The sequence below is a fragment of the Colletotrichum phormii genome, assembly GCF_030913505.1.
Source record: "Colletotrichum phormii strain CBS 102054 chromosome Unknown BDP81scaffold_14, whole genome shotgun sequence".
NCBI lineage: Eukaryota > Fungi > Ascomycota > Sordariomycetes > Glomerellales > Glomerellaceae > Colletotrichum > Colletotrichum phormii.
The window spans coordinates 1,039,646-1,061,759 of record NW_026851456.1 but is presented as its reverse complement, the minus strand read 5'-3'; the positions used below and the strand labels follow the sequence as shown (position 1 = coordinate 1,061,759).

The window sequence follows — 22,114 nt, the reverse complement described above, 5'->3', positions numbered from 1 at the left end:
TTGGCGTCCTCGGAGCCTGCCCCGCGCTGATCCGACTATTGGCACACCTTTGAGTACCTCACGCAGTAGACGGTGGTGGTGGTGGTTCATTTTGCGCTTCGCGCCTCCACATGAGTCCCCCGCCCGCCGCCGACGCTGGCGTAACACCACGCACTTACCTCCGGCCGGCCGTCCCGGGGCCGCGGAGTGTTGTGGACGTTCACTTTACGATATCAAATCTGATTCGATTGACTGAGACCGATCTGCCAAGTGACAGATAGCACTATTGGGGCTCTTTCGTGCAAGGCGGCCTAGGCACCAAGAATTCATTTTTGTCTCGTACACTTACGTATGAACGATTTGATCACCCACTCCCCGGAGCCTGATGTCAGTCTCCACTGACGGCACTGACATCTTAGAAGGGAATCTAGCCGTCGGGACGGGAAATGAGGATTGTCTTTGGTGACGATAATGAAAGCACACGGCATCCTCCCCCGCCGGCCTTATGCTTACTATTGAGTGTTGCTACTGAGGTGATACTAAAAGGCCATTAAGCGTACACGCAATCCACGAGATGATCCTGGTTTACCATTAGCCCGACCACCTGGACTCTTGCGAAGTTCTGACTGATGCTCACCTGGCTTTTTCAACTGTTTACAGTGCGATGAATCGTAGATAGTAAGGGAACGCTTGCTCTGGATCAATGGTTCGAGTGATATAGGTGGCCCTTGTGAATCGAACTCGCTCGTATAATAATGTATGGTCACGGGTCATCTTGAGAGCAGAATCATTCACTAGCTAGTTTCATCTACAGACGAGCTGGTTATAATCGGTGATGTTACCATACCACTCAGCAACGCTCGACAGTCCTGTCTAGTCACCTCACCTTGGCTTTTCATGGTCTCTCAGATGGTCTTTGGAGGCTACGTACATGCTCTTATCGGCTCGTTCATACTATGTCAGCTAGATTTGCAAATCAGCATCTCCAGTTAGAGTCTGAAAAGGTTTGGTATCCAAGAAATACGGCCTGTGCTACTATGTCCACTGGTGGAGACCGGGTATCCAATCCATAAACTCACTCGCCTTACGGCCCATAATCGTCACAGGCTGGTTTATCAACTTGGCTGAAGGTACATCCTATCCGCGACTATGCAGACAGCCTGGTGGGTTTGAACCTCAACGAGAGGTCGGTGTTTCTTGTGAAGCTTACATTGAGAGCACGACGAGTTCCTTGAGAGGTTTACTTATCTTGCAGAGCCTCTTTTCTTGCCGTCTACGCCTGTCATATGGTTACCGTCAGGGGAGACAGAAGATGATATCACCAAAAACGTTGAAAGGGTGCCAAAGCAATGTATGCCTTCATTGAATGGAAGCTCGCTCGTACTGGGTCTATACAAATGCTGTCCAAGCTCCCTTGCGGGTGTGCAAAGCGTGATGGCATCTTCGAATGCCTAAAAGATATCAGAATTTGATTATTTAGGAGCGACATCGCGAGCATAATTTCGACTCTAGGCAGCACCAGTTTACACAAGTTGTTAATCAGCCTAAAGACAAGAAACTCGAGGTTGATATCGTTTCCCTTGAAACACTTTTGGAATAAACGAGGAGAGAAGATATGAACAGAGGGTGTTTCGAGAGATCGCAATCCGATTGTCCCCAGAACAATGCTTTGAGTACATGTAGCTTTTAGACATCGACCTTGTTCTCTACTCCTCAGCAACAATCGACAGTTGCCTTTGACTTATTATTCCCTTTGCTAAAATTATCTCCAACTTTGAAAGAACATTGTGAGGCAGAAAATGCAGTCTCCGACTTGGTTTCCATTTCAGGAATAAACAGGAATCATATAGGCAATGTGAAGAAACAATAGACAATCACGAAGAAACCTAATGGCTGAGACGGACTGAGCCCATCTATATATACGTTGCCCAACATACACGATGATACACGTCTTCCGGACTCCCATATCAGTAGAGAAATCAGCACAGTTACAAACTCATCACAATGTCGCATAGAGAAGACACCCAGAACCTCTTGAGCCTCAAGGGCATCCTGCACACGGACGAGGGTCCCGTCGGCGACGAACCCAACTTCCGGTCTCTGCGAGACGGCCGCAGGTATGTAACTTCTAAAGATGCTGACGGCATTAGAGATGTCACCTTTGTTGGGTTTCCTCAACTGGACGCCGCTCGGGAAGAGAAGCTCGCCAAGCTTGCAGCGGACTTGGTTAAGCCCTTCAAGGTGGCTTCTTGCGTAAGTTTATTTCCCCGAACCCATGAATGAGATGCTGACATACCATGAGCATAGCAAACGATCGTAAGGTATCTCGACTATATCCCCAAAGACAAGGTTTTCATCATCGAGAGACTTCCAATGCAAGGATCATGGCGACCCGCGAGAGGGCCTACTCAGGACGATACAGTCCTGGACGTAGCCTGGGACCTCCTTCTCGCCCTTGCATTGTTACACGCGACAGGTACTGTACACGGAGACGTCCGCCTCCACAACATCTTCCCTTTCCCTTCAGAAGACTCGTCGCGCGTCCGCTTCAAGCTCTTCGGACACGGCCTCGTTCCGGAGGTCATCAACCACCAGCTGCGGAACGACGGCTTCACGGCCCCTGGGCTTCGTTCGCCAGGCAAGTGGTACGACCTGAGCACCAACAGGAAGCCGACGTTCGAATCTGACATTTGGATGCTGGGCATGGTGCTCTGGCACGTTCACCGTTTCGGCGTCAATTACGACGGCCGCGGATCTGCAAGACAAAGGTGGGAGTCGGATAGGATGGACCAGCCTGACCTGACTGACGGCGCAAAATATGGCATCAATCCCCTGCCTACACGGCCTCGTGGCTGTGAGCCTTCGCCTCATCGCTTTGTGGAGGATCTGCTTCACAAGATGCTCATTCCAGACCCTAAGCAGCGATGGACTGCTGCGGACTTGCTGGAGCAGATGAAGTTACAAAAGCGTTACACGCCAGCGGAGGATGACATGAAGAGAGACCTGGCTGACCTACAGGCTGCTCTCAAAGGTGAGAAATACGATACATTTAGAAGGATGGTGGCCATGTTGGAAGGGGTCCCACGCAGATCTTGGACGCGGTTGGGAGGATATATCTTCTTATTCGCTTTCTTCTGCGTACTTTTATGAGTATAGATGGGGGTTTTGCTTGTATCTAGGACTCGGGTGGGAATTTGCTTTTTGTTCGGATCAAGCTTGGGATCTTCGGTGCATTGGGTTTAGAATATGGATATACCTTTAGCTGAGCTGCTTTGAACTATCATTTTGCAACTTGCATCATTATTCTCGTCTCTTACTCGTACTATAGGGGTAGTCGGACGAAAGGCTGCACATTTGTTCTTGGTCAGGCACCCTGTCGTGCCAGGATCCAGATGTGACATGTAGACTAGCTATTTGACTGGGTAATAAAAGTTGAAACGAGACTTCATACCCCGATAGCCAGTCTTCATTGTCCTGCCAGTCAGACTGGTAAGACAAGCCCGTGATTTCAGTCGGCCGAGAACAACAACACCTCTCACGATTCCTGGTGATCTGTATGACTGAGCATCTGTCAAGGAATATAGGCTAAGAAGGCTTCTAGAACATAGCAGAACCTCATTGTACTATCACCAAGCGTGGCTAAATTGTGGTCGTGGAGCATCTCATGATGTCTATCAATCGTAATGAGCAACTAGTGGTTTCGCATTAGTAGATTCTCTCAGCCATTTGAACATAGATGGTCAACAGCCCCCTTGTGTCCTAGGTAGGTCGGGCATGCAGCCCATGGCAGTGGCAGGCTATAAATCACAGTAATTGGCAAGCCGGTCTATTTCAGTACTTGTCACTGAAATCACTCTGTATAGTATCTGGGGGATGCTGATGGGACTCAAGGACCGCTGGCAGAGATGACTTCATAGTTGGCTTCACGATGAGGGAACAACGCTAAGCCTTTGGTCTTGTTCACTGGGTGAATGGAAGTTGTCAGCGTACCTGGGATCACAACTCTCATGGGATGCGAAATACGCGCTATTCTCAGTGCCTAGAGATGTTGGAAATAGTTCTCTCCTCGATTTTGGTATCGGATGATCTCATGACGTACCTTCTGAAATATTGCCAACCTCAAGTCAAGCTGGTCCATCGACGCATTCTACTTTGAGGAACACTGTAGTCATTGACACCAAACTCGTATCACCGAACCTCAAGTCTTCACTCGTGAGAACATCCGTCGCTTTAGACCATGCCTTCGTGTCGTCACACCCGTCGGCCTCAAGACGCATTGGCCAATCACTGACCATCACGTCGCAAGCACGCGTAGACTAGCCCGGCTCTAAAACCTCACCCCCTTCATCATTCGCCCATCTCCTACTCTGTCTCACTCAGATCTAACACAATCTAAACGGCCAGCACACCCTTAGTAGACGACAATGAGGTTCCAGGCCTCACCATCACTTGCCTCTTAATCCCCAAGACTCTATTGCCCACTTGTCGGGAGGTTCCTCTTCCGGGTCAAGTCGTAATGCAGATGTCCATCGAATCCTCAGATTGCCACCTCAAAAAAAAAGCAACATACGACTCTTCATCCGAGAATTCAATTCAATCGATGAATCGCTTAATCGGAGGCGAAAAAAAGCCACAAAAACAGAGCCTCCTTCCAACAGGCAAGCAAACGATTGGCCAAGTGAACTGCAGTTCCGGAAGAGTGAGGGAGAAGAGGAAAGGGACTCCTTATGCCCACACACTCTCTTCCAGACTACCCGCGTGGTCCTCTGTGCATCAGAGTTCCGGGGATCGAATCCGAGCCCAGGAAAGCTTGTCTCGCCCTTCCCTGTCCGTCTGCACACAACATCCAAGTGGCATCACAACTACACCACGGGTTCCCCGTCTAACAAGAAGCCTTCATATCTTCTCCTCACATCGTTATCGGGTTTCCTTTCCCCGCAAGCTCGGGAACGTTTGACTATCTGCCCTTCTGTCGTACAACGAAGATATGTCGCGCAGTATCGAGTGAACTACTTGCTTATTTTCATCCACGTTTCCGCGGTGTTATCGAATGCGCCCCTCGGTCATCCTGTAAGCCCTCACCGACTCTCAGACCATCCGATAAAACCTCCCTCTCACCCAAACCCTTCACCCTCCGTCCTCCCATAGATCTCACCCATCATCCATCAAACGACGTCTATTTCCATCCGACCCCCTCAACAACTCAATACCTAGCCCGCCCCTCCGTTCGCCTTTCTACCTTTCCCCCCAAAGTTCTTGACTCGCCCTCCTCTCTTCCCCTCCCCTCTATCCCACAAGAAAGATCCCTGTGTTGACGGCATCATCCCGAGCCAGCCGTAGACCGGACTTGTTTCCAACCTATCTGCTGCTTCTCCTCCCACACGCTGCGCAAGTTGCCTAAGCCGTACGTCTGCCGCAGTAGAATAACGCACAGCCGCCGTCGGCGCTGTTCTTGCAGTAGGCTTTTACTGCGCGGGTAGTGTGAAATCTGCGTGACCACCCACCAAGCAACCCGAGATTTCCACTCAAGACCGACGTGCCGGGTTGACCCTCGCTCGGACGATCCCAACTCCTCAGAGTTCGGGCTCTGATACCGGGGGGAAGACAGCCCAACGAGCCGGCTCCAAAGTTTCATTTGCTTTTGGCACCGCCTACTAGCCTTTGGATACGGGCTCATCGTCATTTACACTCATTAATTCTCGCTCGCTTCCTCCTTCGTAACGGTTCTCATTTCCCCTTCTTCCCTCGACTCCGGTCCAAGCCCATCTCCTGTTACAGGTTTCCTGTCACTGAGCTTACTTCCAAAACACCAAATCACCTGTCTCACTCGAACACAGTCCGGACTCATTGACGGCGTCAACATACCCGAGACATCTCACCGCGATAGCTCAGCTCTCACTCAAAAACTCACTCACCGCTTCTCATATACCACCGCGCATGTCTCAGTCTAATAGTAGCCACCGCAGTCGCGCCCTCACCAAGACAACCGGCTCGGGAGACACAACCATGGCCCGGACGCGGCGCTCCTACTCGCCATCCTCCCGCTCGCGCTCCTCTTCCGCGGGACCCCGCGATCACCACAAGAAGCCCGGCATAAAAACCGCAGCCGTCTTCATAGCCGCCATCGCCGTTGCCTCCCTCGCCGTCCACAAGCTCTGGCCGCGCGGCATAATCCACTCGGAAAAGGAGCACTGGGAGCACTCGTCCTCGCCAGGTGGCCGCCGGTCTCGCAGGCGCAACGCCATACGGGATCGTCACAACGGGTATATCGACTACGACGACCACAACGTCTGGGATCGCAACGACCATCCCCGCGACCGGCGGCGACTGCCTGAGAGGGATTATTATCCTCCTCGTAGCCGCGGCGGCGGACGGTCACGGGGCTACGGAAGTGAAAGCGAGGGGGATTCATACTACTCTGATGACTACCTTCCATCCCCGAGCGAAAGACGAGGTAGACTCGAGGGAGACGGCCGAGGACGGTCACGTGGTATTGGCGCGGAAGGAGAGAATGAGATGGTAAGATATGAAAAGCAGTCCAACAGGTCAGAAGCTGCTGGTAGTCGGTTCGTGGAGGAGCGGTTACCGAGACCACGATATAATGAAGCTGTGGAGGATTGGAGCCGGCGCGGTGGTCAACGATTTCCGTCACCACCCGGCGAGCCAGAGTATGTGGATCGAAAGTCCCGGCGGAGGTCTAATTACTAGTAGACGGTTGAATTCATGTTGACGTGAGATGTCGGCATTACAGTCGCAAAATTTGAAACAGCCGGTGAAATAAAGCCATGTAAGATGCATGGTTACCATGATATGCTATTTGGCCGTGTTATTTGAGCCAGATTACCAGCCAGGTTTAATGCCATCCCGTTGTACTCCTGCAACTGCGCCAAACCACCCTCTCTTCCTTTATGCTTTCGCTTCCCCCAAATGTAACGTATTCATCATGTTCATCTATTCCTCGCCAGTCGACACAACAGTGTTGTTTGTTTCCACGGGAATTTCCATACAAGGTTCACTCTCGGGTGCTGGACTTGGCGAATGCTCCATCAAGCTCATGGCCTCATCTACAGCAGCTTGCCAGCCTTCTCCTGCAGTCCTCATGACCAGAGGAGTGCTAATTTCTGCGGCAAAATAGTTCTCCTTGCGCATATTGACACGCGCCACACCCTCTAATGCTGAGTAGGCAGCACGAGTACTACGCATCCTCTTACCTGGCCTGCCACCTTCACTGAGTAGACCGCTTCGTTGCATGCGATTCTGCATGAGACGATGGTCGTAGTTGATGATGCTGCGCACATAAGGCGCCACTTCGAGGGTAATCAAACGCATCGTACGATCAAATACTGACGGCTCGAGACTGGTGGCCATCATGGCCGCTGCCTTCTCCGAGATAGCGATGGGATCGAAAGCCACGGCCATGTCATAGCGGTTGATCACCTCTTCCCGGGAAGGGGCGACGAAGAACTGTCCCATTTGACTGATTGCGCTGTCTTCTTGGAAACAACCCAAATAGACTGTACTGCCGTCTCGTAGGGGTGCGGTTTGGAGAAGTTGTCGAGCGGCGCATTTGAGGCCGGTGGCGATGGTGGTGGCCGTATAGGTGTAGTCAGTTTGGAATGGAGATTCGAGCAGGCGCCGGCCCAGAATGAAGTCGTCGCGGGTTTTGATAGGTAGATCCGGTTGCGTAGGATCGAGAGGTTCCTGTATATGAGTTAGCCGCAGTTGCGAGATTTCGGACGTCATTCAGTCTACTTGCCTGGAACTTGAGGCCAAAGTCACCACCAGAGCAGACATCAGCTGCGCTCATGAGATCAGAGAACTCAGAAAACACGTCTAGCGCGGCAGCTCTATCGCTGGGCGAAGAAGTCACCACGCTGTCTGCCCATGTGGCCATGTCAAGTGAATCATGCCAGTTGCCCAGATCCATTCCGAGGCCCTGCCAGCATTGGCTCACCAACTCTTCTTCAGCAGCTCGTGTGCTGGGAACCACGGCTCGGTCACGGCTGATCCATCCCATGCCCTTCAAGTACGTTCCCTCGCTGACTACACGGACGACATCGCCGTTCTCGTCTTTGTCGCAGCCTTTTGGCCATCGTGGGTAAAACCAGTCAAAGCCGCCTCGACGGTCACCAACTCCAAGTTGACACCAGTAGTTGAGCTCCATCAGAGACGCTCGGAGATCATTGCCCTTTGATTCATAGAGAGCGCTCACGGCTGCTCGGCTAAGAGCATGACCTTCATTGGCTGCAACGAGTAGAAGTACATCGACCGCCAAGAGTGCTGGTGGTGGTGTGAAGCGGAGGATTCCATAGAGCATGAAGCTGTGGAATGGAACCAGAGTCTCATCGTTGCAAGTCATGACGAATGGTCTCTTGGACTGCGCAACCAAGTTGATGATGGTCGCCCAAAACTGTTTGTCCTCTTCGTAGAGGAGATCGACCTCTTCAAGGAGGATCAACGACTGCTTTTGGCTCTGGGTCTTTGCCTTTGCTGACTTGTGTGCCTCGGAAGGTTGGTCGACTGCCCTGGGTTGTGGTGCCGCTTCTGGTTTGGGAGCTGCCTTTAGCTTGAAGAACGATGTCATGGTGCCTTGCTTGCCTGATTTGATGTCCTTTGCTGTCTCGTCATCGGCGTTGTCCCCAGCATCACCCTTGCCGCCTTGGCGATTATGTTGAACAAGGTGATTCTGCGTCATGTCTCCAATCTTCTCCATGACATCTTTGCCGTTACGGCGACTGCTGGCGTTGATCTCAAATATTTCGAAACCGAGCTCCTTTGCGACAGCGTAGACAGCAGCCGTCTTGCCACTGCCATGAGGTCCACTAAGGACGATTGCATTGGTAAGGCGGCTCGCATCTTTGGCAACGTCCCTGCGAACTACAGTCTTCTTCGGGCCACCGTGAACAGGTGTCGGCAGCCATTCATCCTCGTCGTCGGAGACCGAAGGTAGAAAGTCTGCTTCATCACCATCTGAAACGATAAATCCGTCCATCTTGGCGCGCTTCCGCTTCTTCTTTGCCGCCGAACCAGGCTTCGTGCCAGAAGTCTTCTGGTCTGCAGTGCCTGTGTTGACTGATTGAACGGTTAAGGTTTGCAACCACTCCTTTAACAACACGCCCTCTTCGAATTGAAGGACTTCTTCTCCGCATATTGGTGCGTATTTGTGTGCCCACGGAAGGTCCTCGCATTGCGACCTATCATAAGCTGAGAGATTGGTTTCCAACATGTTATAAAGGCGAGCCACTGCAGGATGGGGTTTTCGATTGGACGCAGTGAGCAGCTCATCATCACTGTCTGCACTTGAGATAACCGGTAGAACAGATCGAAGCTCTCGCTTAATTCTTTGTCGAAGCTTGCGACCGCTTTCAAAGTGCTTCTCAGGAAGGCGGAGCTCCGCGGGTGGCGGCTCGTAGTCTTCTGCGGCCTCCTGGACTGACTTCTTGATACTTAGGGTATTTAACGATTTGGCGAGCTGGTCTATGACAGATTCTCCAGGGTAGATGTTCGTAGTCTGGCCCTTTGATTTCCGGGACGAAACTTGGGTGTCTTTGGCAACTGGGAGACGCTCTTCCTCGGGAAGAAGCCCCCTTACATGTGCCATTCCCTGGGCCGGCCATGCTGGATGAGAGGCGCCTGGGACTCTGAGACCCATAGATCGGACACCAAATTGTGGAAGTTGGATCTTGCCAGCTGTCGGGGCTAGTCGCTGCTTTCTAGGAGAGCATGGGGTCGACGAGAAGATGGTGGCTCTGGGCGGTTTGGGAGCGGCGGAAGGCGTGTCCGCCGGCTTCGCAGCCTTCTTTGCATTGCCGAGAAACAGGGGATGAGAGTCCTTCGCCTTTATTTTGTCCTGTTCTTGCTTGGGAGCCTTCGCACGAGGCTTTCGGGGTGTCGTCTTCGTTGGGGTAGTGAGAATCTGCTCAATCTTCGAGCCAATGCGTTCGCGTGACGCCGCATCAATTCCGTACTTAATGATTACGATGCGAGAAGGCTTTGCCAGCGATTTGGATGCCTTGGCGCCTTTTGATGTCTCTGCAGGGCTTGGTTTTGGCTTCGGAGGTGAACCAATTGTACCAGTCTTTGGGTTGAACCTGAGCACCTTGGTAGGCTTTTTGGGCTCCTCTCCGGCACCAGGAGCTGCGCTCGCCGCACTCGGGGTCGTATTGGAGGGACCATCAATGATGTTCAAAAGGGACACCGGGGCCTGGTTCAGCGGGCCGGTAGCCACATCAGGCTGTATCGGTGCGGGATCGGGCGTTTGGGGGACTTCGTTGGCCAGCGAGGTCGACGGCACGCTATTAACCAGAGAAAAGTGACTCGTGATATCGACAGATGGGATAATTGGCTTCTTCCTGGGTCGCCCTCTTTTCTTCCCAGAGCTTGGAGGATTGCCAGCACCAGTCTTTTGCCTCTTGCGACCTTGTTCATCCTCACCTATGTCTGACGACGCTGGCTCAACATCACTGGATGGTTGCTGAGATGTGCGTGCTTGTTTTCGAGATCGAACGGGCTTGCTCTTCAAAGGTGTGCTGTCGACTGTCTGAGGCTGGTCGTCGGTACTCGAATCGGTTCTCGGGGCGTCGGCGGCCTTCCCAGGGACGAAAAATGGGTGAAGCTTTGTGGTGTGGGAGGCGTCCAGCCCATCTGGGGCCATGTTGGCTACCAAAAGAGTTCCCATGAGATCGTGCGATGCTGTGATGGAAGTACGCTTCAGCATACATTTATGTCAAGGTCGAAAGAGCATCGGAGGCGCAGTCAATGTGTAGAACAGCAGACTTGGGAACCTACGCCAGGGCCGTCGCGCCTTTAGACTACGTCAGCGGGCATGCAACCGGCAGGAATTGGGCAGTGAAGAAAGATGTATGCGATTCAACGTTGAAGGAATCACCAATGCCCTGAAGATTGGCTCCGTCTACTGTAGAAAAGAGAGCATAACAGAGAGTTCCTCCAAGCTTTCGATATGGCGGTGCAAACAGTTGGGTGGGAGAAGTCGAGGTGGGTGGGTTGTCTAAGTATCGAGTGCTCCAGTCGCGTGAATCGCGTCTCCAAATCGCCGGGGGCAGCAGTAGGCGTGTCGCGCGACGTCCATTACACTTAACATCCTGGACCCACCACCTTTAGCATTCCCATTTTATCTTATCTCGTATCTTATCTAATCGATACGCTACGCGGTCCGCAGATTATCCGACGATAATAATTTCTGTATCTCGGCACACTGTCTTTTCTGGCATCTTTCTGCAGGGCAGGACAGTGCGAAACTATCATCAGATCGACTTTTGCACCCCACTACAGCAGAGTCCTCCAACTTTTTTTTTTCCTTCGGCATCGCGACCTTCACTTATACAGCCAGGTTTTCGAGGTTGGGAAGAGCCATTGCAGTCGCACCCAGACCTGAGCCCCGCCAAAAACCGATTCGCAGTATCTCTGTAGGTCAAGGCTTTAAGAAGATACAACATGGCTCCCACTTTCCGCATCCACCGGCCAGACGTGTTGGCATCGCTGCCGCGTCCCCTCGACCATACCAAGGGCCAGTACCACATTGGCGAAGTTTACACACAAAAGCCCGGGTCCAAGAAGAGGAAGAGGCTGGAAGTCGTTGTTGGTGTGGACGGAGAAGCAGCAAACATTTATCACGTAAGTAGCTGTATCGGGGTGCCTCCTCAATACAGCGTCTGACAATAGCTTAGGTGCCGTCGTCCGGCCTGCGAACATCGTACCCGATTCCGCCTCAAGAGTCCTTCACTTGCGCGCCGCACTCGATCCGATTCCAGGGAGAAGGCTCAAGTGGTCGCAACAACTACACATATCTCTCCACGAGAGACACTTCTGGCGCAAAGGTTACCCTCTGCCGCGATGTGATCGACACGACTGGCAAGACGAACTCTGCTAGCACGTCTCAGCGAGTGCGCCATAGGTCCCCGATCACGCATCTCTTCACTTCCGCCGCCGTCGATACCACTATCGTCAGCGAAACCGATTCTGACAAGGGCCATGTCGTTGCTCTTTGCAAGGACGGCCAGGTCTTGTGCTTGGACGGCGAGGCATTGGAGGAAAAATGGAGCGCATCTTCGTACAGCCTCTGCAAGGATCTGCTTCCCGCGACCGTCTCAAACTACGAGGTGGAATTCTCTCTACATGCTGCGGCATCTGAGGTCATGAATGGACTGTTCCAGGGTAGACAGGACGCCTTTGGCTCTTTCGGACGCCAGATCGACCCCAAGACCTTCAACCCCGACGTCCTTGCCTTCGTCGCTCGCACTACCAGCGAAGGAACCACCTCAAGATTTCTCATCATTGTCGGTATCATTCCTACGGCACCTTCGCAGCCATTGGTCCAGCTCCACGTTACGCCCTTGCCTTCGCAAGACGAAATCAGCGCCGAGTCAGCCACATACCAGCTCCACACCCAGTCCGGAAAGCTGCTTCAGCTTTCTGGTTCAGTCCTTCGAACCTACGATTTGACGAGCGCTGTGCCCAAGTTACAAGGCAGTCTGCCTCTGCCGGATCTGACCTCTTTCCTCCAACTGTCAGAGCACTCGGTCCTTTGCCTTTCGAAAACCTCCGCTAGCATGATGAACCCTACCTTCCACTCGATTCAAGCTTCGACAGCAGTCGAGTTCCCCGAGGCCACTGAGCAGCAGAAGCCAACACTTGTGACTTTCCTGTCGAAGCTCGACATGGCAGTAGCGGTTGTCGGCAACACACTGGTATCCATTCAGATCGAACGCCCCAAGTCTCACAGCAAGGAAGGCCTTCTCATCGATTCCATCGGCAGAGGTCTGCCAAGGTCGGATCGTGTGCCAGCAAGCCTTCCCAAGGCTGGCAACGAAACGTTTGAGAACTACCTCCCAGGAACCCTGTCTGACGAATATGTCAAGGAGTCTCTGGCTGATGTCGTGCGAGCGGATGGGTTCATACAGGCACAAGATTGGAAGGCATTCGAAGCCCTGCTCGCGCAGCGGTTTGGGGTCGCAGTCCAACAGGAGGTGGTTTCTAATGAACTCCAGACGCCGACCTGGAAGTGGCTGGCAGAGTCAGAAGCGTACCCTGCCGTCGATCGCAGGTGGGTGCTGTATGCTATCAGCAGAGTCTTCTCGATGGAGGTTCAAAGCCCCGAGTCGGCTGTTCTCCGCTGCAACCTGCCTGCAAGCAATGTCTTGATCTACCTGATTGCTGCCGGCCAGCTTACTAATGCCAACATGTGTGCGGCCTTCAAGAGCGAGCTGGCCGAGGTGGTATCCAAGGACTCGGTCATCGACAAGCTGGTTCAGAACCTCGTTGCGATGAACCCCGCCATGGAGCTGCTCCTCAGCTATGTCACAGCAACCAAGCTGGGCGAAAAGGACCTGCTAGTGGTGGTTCGCGCAATCATGCAGACCCTCAACATGAAGCCGCCGCAAGAACTTCTTGCGCTGACAGAAACCGAGCAAGAAGAGGATGTGGCGATGGAGATTGAAAAGACAGAACAAACGCTGGAGATGGCTGAAGTGGCTGTGTATCATATGGACGACGATCGCAACCTCCGTGAACGAGCTCTCACAACGGCATTCGAGAAGCTCGCAAGCTACTCGTCCATCGCCACGGTGCGCGCCCTTCGCGAGACTCTCAGCCCAACAGAAGTTTTGTCACTCATCGACACTCTACGAACACAACTCTACCGCGGCGCCTGGACATCACGGTACTTTGACATGACAGACATGGACAAGGACGAGGCCGCGGGAACACCGTCGGATGGCACCATCTCTCTCATTGCAGAACTCATTTCCCGATGCATTGATTCCATCGGCCTCAGTGGATGGCTTACAAATGGAGCATCCTCCGTGGGCGGCCGTGCGGACGCGTTTGAATTCATTACCAACCTCAGCAACGAGGTCAGCGCAGCCCTGACCGGTTTGCACGAGACAGTCCTCCTGGACGGCTACGTTGGCGAAGCGGTCCAGTACGGCAGAACAGCAAAGACGGGATCACCAGTCAACGCGGCTGCTTCCGCGCGCGCTGGGGCCCTCGCTAAGCCGGTCTCCCTCGATGTGGAACTCTCGACTCGCTTGCCTTTGGGACTCGTGTCCAAGCAGCATGTGTCTAACCAGAAGATTGTTTCGGGCGGTGAGGTGCTCGAGAGGAGCTCGCGTGAGAGAGGACACCTGCTGAGTCAGAAGGTCAAGGCGTACTCGCTGGAGAGGATCTCCATTTGAGCCGCATGTCAGACAAAGAGTAATATGTCGAGGAATCTGGCCCCCCCACCAACGTGTGAGATTATCGGGCTTTGAAGTAAAAGTTAAGGCTGAAGACAAAGAAAAATGGAGGAGGCTCGGTACGGGCTAATGGTTTGGGGCAATGGAACCCGCCCTGTGACAGTGTAGCCTGCGAGTAAGGGAAAGGAAGAGAGGGAAAAGTGTAGAGAACGAGGACAAGCCAGAAAGTGTAGTGCTCGAAAAGATACCATGAACGGATACCGAAGCGTACATTTCTCCCTCTCGTCGACCGCAACATCGGTTACATTCGGTGAAGGCCAATCATGTGGTAACTGCGAGACGCCGTGCCACCCTCGATCATTGAATAACTCCCCTAGCATAATAGAGTTTGCATTGATCGAACAATGGAAATCATCGACCGAATTCTAGCGCCAGCTGACATGAGGATTGGCCTCCGGCAGGGCTGACTTGAGATGCACCCTTCCGTGACCAGACGAATCGGAACGATGAAACTTACCCGTCGGTGTGACAGACCACTTACAGCTGAGGCATTTCGAGAGAAAGGAAAAACGGTGAGGTTGAGTTTTTTTTTTTTTTCTTTTTTCGAGGACTGACTGAATTGGATGTACACGATTCAGAGGACTGTTCTCTCGGAGAGCTTCTGTTTGCTGATGAATCTGCTGCTCCTGAGGCGCCCAGACCCTGGGCATTTGGCTTTTTCGGTAAGCAATTTGTGGGAGCAAGTCAAGCCATGAAGCGGGTTCAGCTTCTGAATAATCAAGATCTGGTTTCAACATCCGTTGAGTTGCTTCAGTATACCTCAATCCGGCTCGTCAACAGACGTGTGGCAGCAGGCAAAGACAGACTAAGACGTGATACTGCTGACAGAAGACAGAGGAGGGGCATACCTATGCAAAGAGGCCCAAGCTCCATATCTCGAAATGCTTCAGGACGCATGCTCCCGTCTCAAGTGACTTCCCGTCATTGGGCGGGTTGGCCCCCGGATGCTGTCCGGTACTTTGGACAAGATGAGATGCCGAGAGAAGAAGCAGAAGGGGAATCCGACAAGCCTCTTCTGCCGTCGTACAAGCCTGTCCACAAGGGTCATGAACGTAGAACCCGTACAACCCTTACGAGCTGTGGGAGAAGAAAATCACAGACTATCGAATTCACTAGATCGATGGAGAAAAGGTGGCTTTGCACATTCGGGGCTCTGCTGAGGGATTGCGGGGGAAAGCGAATGAGGCCCTTGGAGTTGCATCGTGGGCAATCGTTGGCAGTTCATGGCAACTCCATGGCAGATCTGATTGGTTGTTGACGATGCAACCGATGCAAGAGACTTTCTCAACTGGCTAGCGGCGCTGATTTCCGCGCTTGATGTGGCTTGTCGGGCAGCGTTTCCTGCGCCCTCTTTGCTGCATGTCCAACGAAGACGCAAGAAGAAGGGTTGCCTACCAGTCAGCTACATCTACTCGCCCAGCCGTGATAGGTATGCTTTGCGTCCGAATCTTTGGTGGGATGGGGAATGTGGATAGTATCGGAATCAAGCACTTTTTCGACAATCTCCTCTTGACCGTCAAAGTCCCGCCACGAAGCGGCGGAAAGTTGCATGGACAAGGCAACGAGCCAAGGTTGTACACAGTGTCCAAGTCACGTACTGGGGAAAAGAACCACGAGATCAGACAAAAAAGAGTCACAGACGAGAGTTTGTCGGCGAGCATCACAGCGGAGCGAGAAAGCGCGGATCTCACACCGGAAATACCGGCTTCGATGTACGAAGCATACCTTGCGTCCAAAGTCCTGCAGCAACAAGACCCCGTGTTGTTGCCGCAGTGGCATTCGTCAGCAAGTGACCATTTTCCCTCACCCTCACCCGTTCCCGGGTCTCCGGTGTTTCTGGTTCCTCGCTCTCGAGTCTCGACTCTATTCTACACACATCGTAATATCGATGGAGATGCAAACCGGCTGGCTGAACTTTGAAGTGGGTTTCGAAACGGAGCCGTCTTCGACAGACAGCTCTGATTCTTACACGAACCCTGTTTCTTACCAATGAGATGCTCAAATTCCCACCAGGACCCTGGCGGATGGGCCGAATGGGACCAGAACTTCTAGAAGCCGTTTTTAGCGTCTTCTCGTGTTGGACTCGACGATACGGATGCCGGAGACGCCTTTGGGCCTTGGGGCCTTGGAATTCGGAGTTCCTCTTCTCCCCAGGGCCAAGACGAACCGACATGCAGTCTCGAACCCAAAAAAATACCGTTCTTCGCCCCCTCCCCCCTGCCCGTATTCCAATCGGTTCTCAGAGCTGCAAGTGTTGTTCCGTATTCTGTGCAGCAGCGAGGATACCCACATTCACTGGAACGCCGGGTATGCAGGACAGCACGAACGAGGGCCCTACTAGAGACAAGGACGAAGAAGTTTGAGCGCGCTGCGCTGCTGGTGCTTCTGGAAATAGGATCTCTCGGGGTCCGCCGAAAGGCAAGAAACCAAACTACGACGCTACCTGAACCTTCCAGAGCGCAACAAAGTTGTCACTTGTCAGAGCTCGTGTACCCGACGTTTGCCTCGCTGCAACTTGCCGAGCGCTACAGACAGAGCACCCGTCACCGTGTGTCGAGTTGAAGCGCACAGCATCAGGGCCAGGGCCAAGCAGGGTTCTAACTGAATGGCTTCTGATCCCCCCGTGGCTCCTCGGCCGTCGTCTTGTTCGTCGGTATCTGGATGTCTGCCTTGGCGTGCCTGTCGTTTGGTTTACGGGAGTAACTCGCCAACCACAGGATGCCTTTCCCGGGACCGCTGGGCATTCTGTGGCCCGCCCTGTCTGTGAGGTAGATTGTTACTGCTCACGCGGGGCGGCGTTCCTGTCTGAGGCTTGGCGAGGGGCAGTCCCTCCAAAGTCGCTCTCTGGAAGAATCCGAAGGGGACTTCAAGTCGCTGGAAGAGAGGGTCAGGGAGGGGGAGCTGCACGGCGCTTCCTGGATTGCTGCTCGCCCCTCGATTCATCCAGACGGGTGGCGCAGGCGGCAACAGGGACACCCCAGTAGGCATGGGTGGCGCGTCCCATCTCCCCCGGAGAAACTGCGTATTGTGACGATGGTGCTGTTCCAAGAGAAAGAGAACTCGGACCACATGGTTGGCGAGGATGGGTGAATCTGAAAGGGTTCAGGTACAACGTTACGGTTACGGTACATGTGCTGCTCAGCGTCAATCAAGGCCAAGCCCTGTCGTTAGCATGACGCCCGTGATGAGTCGAGGACTTGAGGTGAAGGGTCGAGGTTTGGCATTACAGCCCTATGGAGAAACAAAATCTCTCCAAAACACGCCGGGGCTATTTCAGGGTGATTATTGACGAAACTTTTCATGTTCAATCAACTCGGCGATATCATGGTCGCTCTGAAGATTGGTAGACGCTATTTCCGGCAGTTGAAAGGGCGTCATGCAAAACTACCTAGGCATCTAGGGTAGGCAAACAAATGCCGCGACCAAAGTCTCATCTTCATTGATGAGTTTTCGAACAGAGAGGCTTGGAGAAGGGATGATTCATGAATGATAGCTTCCCAAGATCGAGTCCGGTGGTTGGCCTACTTGACCATGTCCAGGATCTAAAGGAGTCTCCGCAATGTATCTTCTGGGCGAAGTGAAGTAGGAGTGGTACATGGGAGGGATATCTGAGCTCTTACTGCGTACAGAGAGAGACATACAACGCAAAAGACACCACCTTGACCACCAATGTCACTTCCCAGACAGAACAGTCCGACAGATACACAGAGAAAGAGTGACCACTGACCCAAAGGAAAGGGCTGGAGAGAAAGGGTCTTCTGCTCCGGCCGCGCAGCTAGTCCCAGGCGGGCAGCAGACGGTGCAGATCCAACCGTCAGTCCGTCACTGACCCCCTGCCACTGACGGCCCCCCTGTCTCGTCTTCTGCGTGCCCCCGGACAGTATGATTTCATGGATCTGGAGCAAATACGTCACTGCAGGAAGATGGAGCATGGAGCTTGCTTCCGCTGCTTGTCGCGTTGGCAGTTGCTGCGCGCTCCTCGTCTCCCGTTCTGGCACCTCCCACATCCCACCAGCCAACCACCACCACCGACAACAAGCAGCAAGCAGCAAGCACTACATCACAAGCTCATCTCAGCCCCTCCCCCTTCTTGCTGTTGACTTTGTATATGTCAGCAGCAGCACCGGGCAAAGAGTACCTTACTTGCTGGCCTTGGTGTGCCTCGACATCCTGCTGATGATGCCTGGCGTGCCTCTTTGATCCCCTTCTGCCGTTAGAAGTCCGAAGTCACTCTCATCTCTCTACATTCGAGTAGCTTTCGAGTAAGTTGAGTCATCCGCGAAACTTTGCTCTGGCCCACGTTGCTCAAAACCCTCGGGCCTCTGCTCCCTCTACACCATCGTTTACAAGACGGGATAGACCTATTGGACACGGCGCAGATCCGCTGCCTTGGAACGGATACACGCGAACCCATCACCAATGAAGTCTGCCCCCCCTTCCTTGAAGATGAATGAAGAAGGACACTCGTCAAAGCTGTGCTCCCCTCCATCCCACGGTACATCCCAAAGTCGACTGTTTCTCCCAAGCGACGCGGGGCCGAGTTGGAGTCGCCCTCGGGTTGCGACCACATGATTAGCTGCCACACCCAAGGCCAGGGACTCAAGTAGAGTACACCGGCGAGGTACAACCTGACCACCCCTGTCTGCGTTTCCCTTGCCTTTTCTTCCCTCTCCCAAAAAGGCACAAGTGACAGTTGAAGTCATTGTCAGCCATCCGGTTTACTGTACGTACGGATACGTTCCATGACAATATCGCCATGAGGCCCCGTTTCGGGTCACCACCTCCTTTGCTCCTCGCTTGGTTTCTGCTGGCCTCGCCTGGATACACCTAGACAAGCACACAAGCAAGGCCTTGGTTTGCGATTTACCCACCTGTCTTATCTGTATCCGTAATGTACCTCACCTCTCTCTCTCTCTCTCTCTCTCTCTCTTCTCCTGACTCTCTGTCTGAATACTTCACACTCGGAGGCTGAGTAACTCTACTTCCTGCCGACTCTTAGACTCCAGCTTTTCGGTGAAGCAGAATCAGGACAGTATTTGGGGAAGTTATTCTCGGACCTCACGTTGCACATCAAAAATCAACTCTCTCTCGCCCTTGCTCACTTTTCCTCTTCAGTCCCTCCTCTCTTCATATCTTCCCCTGCGGACCAACCTTTCCTTTTTCAACCCTCATCCTCCGTCACCCACGTTCTCGTTCCCGACACCCCTGCTACATCTAGAACCTCGCAGCCTCTCCTCTGATGCCACATCTTTATTGCAGTGCCTGACTTGCATCACCTTTCCCTGGTCTTAACCCGCCCTCCCTATTGCGTATTGCCGTCGATCACACTCGACGCAGCGTCCCAATACATCCATCACCTACCCGCAAGAGCGCGCTATCTTAGACGGACGCTGATTCCTCCCGTCTTTCTTCCTCTCTATCTCATCGACACCATCAACCACCAAGAAAACCACACCCACCTAAGCACTTACTGCTCGTCGACCGAGCAGGAAACATCACCAATACTGACCACAACCATAACGATCCCATCACTCTTTCGTGATGAGTAACGGCAACTCACCCCCCAGCCTGAGAGCTGTTGATGCCTTTGCCCGCGCCCTATATCGTCGCGCCAAGGCATCGGGACCAGATTTCGACGATGTAGCCAATGTAGTCCGTCGCCTGCACACGGTCCTCAAGCACCTCAAGGTCGAGTCCGAAGACCAAGATTCCCTACTCAACTCAGATGCATCGTCCGTCTACAACCGCCAGCTCGCACCCCTCGTTGAGGACTGCGACTTTGCCCTCAAGCAGCTCGAGACCATGATCGAAAAGTATGGCGAGGTTACACAGCTTGAAGAGCGCGAGCGTGATATGTTGGCCATGGTCCGCACCAAACTTACCAACCAAGAAACAGCTATCGATATGTTTCTCGACACAGTGCAGCTACACAATCCTAGTAAAGCCCAACGCGTAGTTGACGAACAAGGCGGAAACTTGGACAACATCAAGGACAAGCTGGACGCCATTGCAGCAAGGTTATTTGCGCGGAGACACAGCGGTGTTGTCGACGACGAAGAGGACCTTTGGCAGCAGTTTCGAGCCGAATTGGAGAAGGAGGGCTTCTCAAAGGAAGTGTTGCGCAAGAACAAGGTACGATGATTTTGAACATACAGACAACAACAAAGCTGTGGCTAACTTGTCTGAACAGGAGGTTCTGCGTGCCTACGTCCGCGAGCTGGAACACTCAACCGGCAATGATGCTACGGCACCGCCATCCGTCCGCGGGCTTCTCGCCCAAGAGCGCGCATACCCCCATTCAGCCATGGCGGTTACACCTGCATCCTACCAAGGCCGTGGAGAGACTTACGGTTCATACGATGACAAGCATGCTCCGGCTGTAAGAGGTGACCGTCGGATGGCAGATCAGCGCTCCGCCCCCAATATGCCGAATGAGTTCAGTACCCTTTCCACTTATGAAAGGGAACACGGCGCGGACGATGACTATAACGACTCTCTTGCTCTCATCTCAACCCGCGACCTCATGGCCATGGATACCATGAACACCGGCATGGAGAACCTTCGCCTCACCGCCGCTCAAAACTATAGCACCTCCCCTTCATCGACCTCGCCGGCAACCCGCTATCTGCCACCAGATGTTGCAGCCGCCCGCGCAGCCGCAGACTTCTCCTCCTCGCCCTCCAACCTAGGCGTATCACCACGCTTCGTACCTCCGATCCCTCATCCCAACGGCAACGGTGGTCCCCCGTCTGCATATGGTGCATCCCCTCGTACATCCCAAAGCCGTATTGCGCCAGACCGCTACGGCATGGATATTCCTCTGGAAGCCAAGTGGACGCGCATCCGCCGTGCCCTCATCTCCCCCGAGATCCTTGAGCGTGCAGGCGTCCGCTATGAGGCTCGCCCAGACTACGTCGCAGTCCTCGGTGTCCTCAGCCGCGAAGAGATCACAAATTACGCTCGTCTGTCTGCCGAGGCCCGCGCGGCACGCTCTTCAAGACGTCACAACGGTGGTCCCCCGCCAAAAGGTGGTCCTACGCAAGGCTCACCCCGCCGCCGCGGCGATTCACACACCTCATCATCTGAGGAGCCTCTCTGGGACTCGTCCGACAACTCATCAGAAGCCAGCTACCCCGATGAGGAGAAGGGCAATAAGACGTACTACATCGTCCCCCCGCCCTCAGACAAGGAAAAGGGCACATCCCCCGCCGCAACAGTGCAACCAAAGCCCATCCTGAAGAACAAGAACGAGAACCACGTTCGCTTCGACCCGCAGCCGCACGAGCTCGATCCCCACGCCTCGTCTCCCCGTTCCTACCGCGACGATCGCGACCGGAGGAGACGTCCCTCGCGCCGCGAGCACAGGGACTACGAGAGCAGAGACCGTGACGGCCACTACAGAGACCGCGAGCGGGAACGTGACCGAGACCGCGGTGATCGCGAGAGGGACCGCGACCGCGACCGCGACGGCCACAGAGATCGCCACCGTGATCGGGACCATTATCCCGGCCGTCATCACCGCGAGCGATCTGACCGCGACAGGCGAGACAAGAAGAAGGCCTGGGGCGAGACGCTGGGCGCCGTAGGCATTGGTGGTGCCGCGGCCAGTCTGCTCAGCGTTCTTACTGAGGCGGCCTCTGTGCTGTGATCCTGACATCTACCTTACCCACTCATCTACTCTACCTATCTACCCAACTACCTACGGATCCGTCTTTTCTCGTCTGTTGTATGATGGTCATTTGTGTTCCCCCTGTATCAATCAATTTGCTGTTCTTAGGAGGTGGTGCCCTTTTTCCCTTTCTACATATCCTTCTGGCGTTTACCATTGGGGCTGTGCCCAAGACACAATTTTGATTCGATGAACAACTAGGATTACAGGACAG

The 22,114-nt window shown here is 53.6% G+C and overlaps 7 protein-coding genes across 7 annotated transcripts; 5 read left to right on the top strand and 2 right to left on the bottom strand.

The window, feature by feature from the left end:
• Positions 1–1,983: 1,983 nt before the first annotated feature.
• Positions 1,984–3,195, top strand: BDP81DRAFT_493138 (kinase-like domain-containing protein; the record flags this gene model as incomplete). Its single annotated transcript, XM_060595344.1, has 2 exons — positions 1,984–2,142; positions 2,287–3,195. 2 exons carry the CDS (start codon positions 1,984–1,986, stop codon positions 3,127–3,129), a joined length of 1,002 nt encoding a protein of 333 aa, XP_060443484.1. The 3' UTR covers positions 3,130–3,195.
• Positions 3,196–5,618: 2,423 nt separating this feature from the next.
• On the top strand, positions 5,619–6,809 carry BDP81DRAFT_54124 (uncharacterized protein). The gene has a single exon (XM_060595964.1). It carries the CDS (start codon positions 5,917–5,919, stop codon positions 6,685–6,687), a length of 771 nt encoding a protein of 256 aa, XP_060443483.1. The 5' UTR covers positions 5,619–5,916; the 3' UTR covers positions 6,688–6,809.
• On the bottom strand, positions 6,809–10,973 carry BDP81DRAFT_54117 (ATPase). The gene is made up of 3 exons (XM_060595963.1): positions 10,768–10,973; positions 7,736–10,671; positions 6,809–7,680 (listed from the first exon to the last, which is right to left on the bottom strand). The coding sequence occupies exons 2-3, from the start codon at positions 10,655–10,657 to the stop codon at positions 6,931–6,933; spliced, it is 3,672 nt and encodes a 1,223-aa protein (XP_060443482.1). The 5' UTR covers positions 10,658–10,671; positions 10,768–10,973; the 3' UTR covers positions 6,809–6,930.
• A 385-nt stretch (positions 10,974–11,358) lies between these two features.
• Positions 11,359–14,560, top strand: BDP81DRAFT_432151 (uncharacterized protein). Its single transcript, XM_060590747.1, has 2 exons — positions 11,359–11,613; positions 11,667–14,560. The coding sequence occupies exons 1-2, from the start codon at positions 11,434–11,436 to the stop codon at positions 14,169–14,171; spliced, it is 2,685 nt and encodes an 894-aa protein (XP_060443481.1). The 5' UTR covers positions 11,359–11,433; the 3' UTR covers positions 14,172–14,560.
• Positions 14,561–14,710: 150 nt separating this feature from the next.
• Positions 14,711–15,522, top strand: BDP81DRAFT_54109 (uncharacterized protein). Its single transcript, XM_060595962.1, has one exon. The coding sequence runs from the start codon at positions 14,923–14,925 to the stop codon at positions 15,487–15,489; it is 567 nt and encodes a 188-aa protein (XP_060443480.1). The 5' UTR covers positions 14,711–14,922; the 3' UTR covers positions 15,490–15,522.
• Positions 15,523–15,574: 52 nt separating this feature from the next.
• On the bottom strand, positions 15,575–15,900 carry BDP81DRAFT_432149 (uncharacterized protein). The gene has a single exon (XM_060590746.1). It carries the CDS (start codon positions 15,890–15,892, stop codon positions 15,623–15,625), a length of 270 nt encoding a protein of 89 aa, XP_060443479.1. The 5' UTR covers positions 15,893–15,900; the 3' UTR covers positions 15,575–15,622.
• A 3,872-nt stretch (positions 15,901–19,772) lies between these two features.
• BDP81DRAFT_451360 (uncharacterized protein) lies at positions 19,773–21,879 on the top strand (the record flags this gene model as incomplete). Its single annotated transcript, XM_060592620.1, has 2 exons — positions 19,773–20,363; positions 20,422–21,879. The coding sequence occupies 2 exons, from the start codon at positions 19,773–19,775 to the stop codon at positions 21,877–21,879; spliced, it is 2,049 nt and encodes a 682-aa protein (XP_060443478.1).
• Between the last annotated feature and the right edge of the window lie 235 nt (positions 21,880–22,114).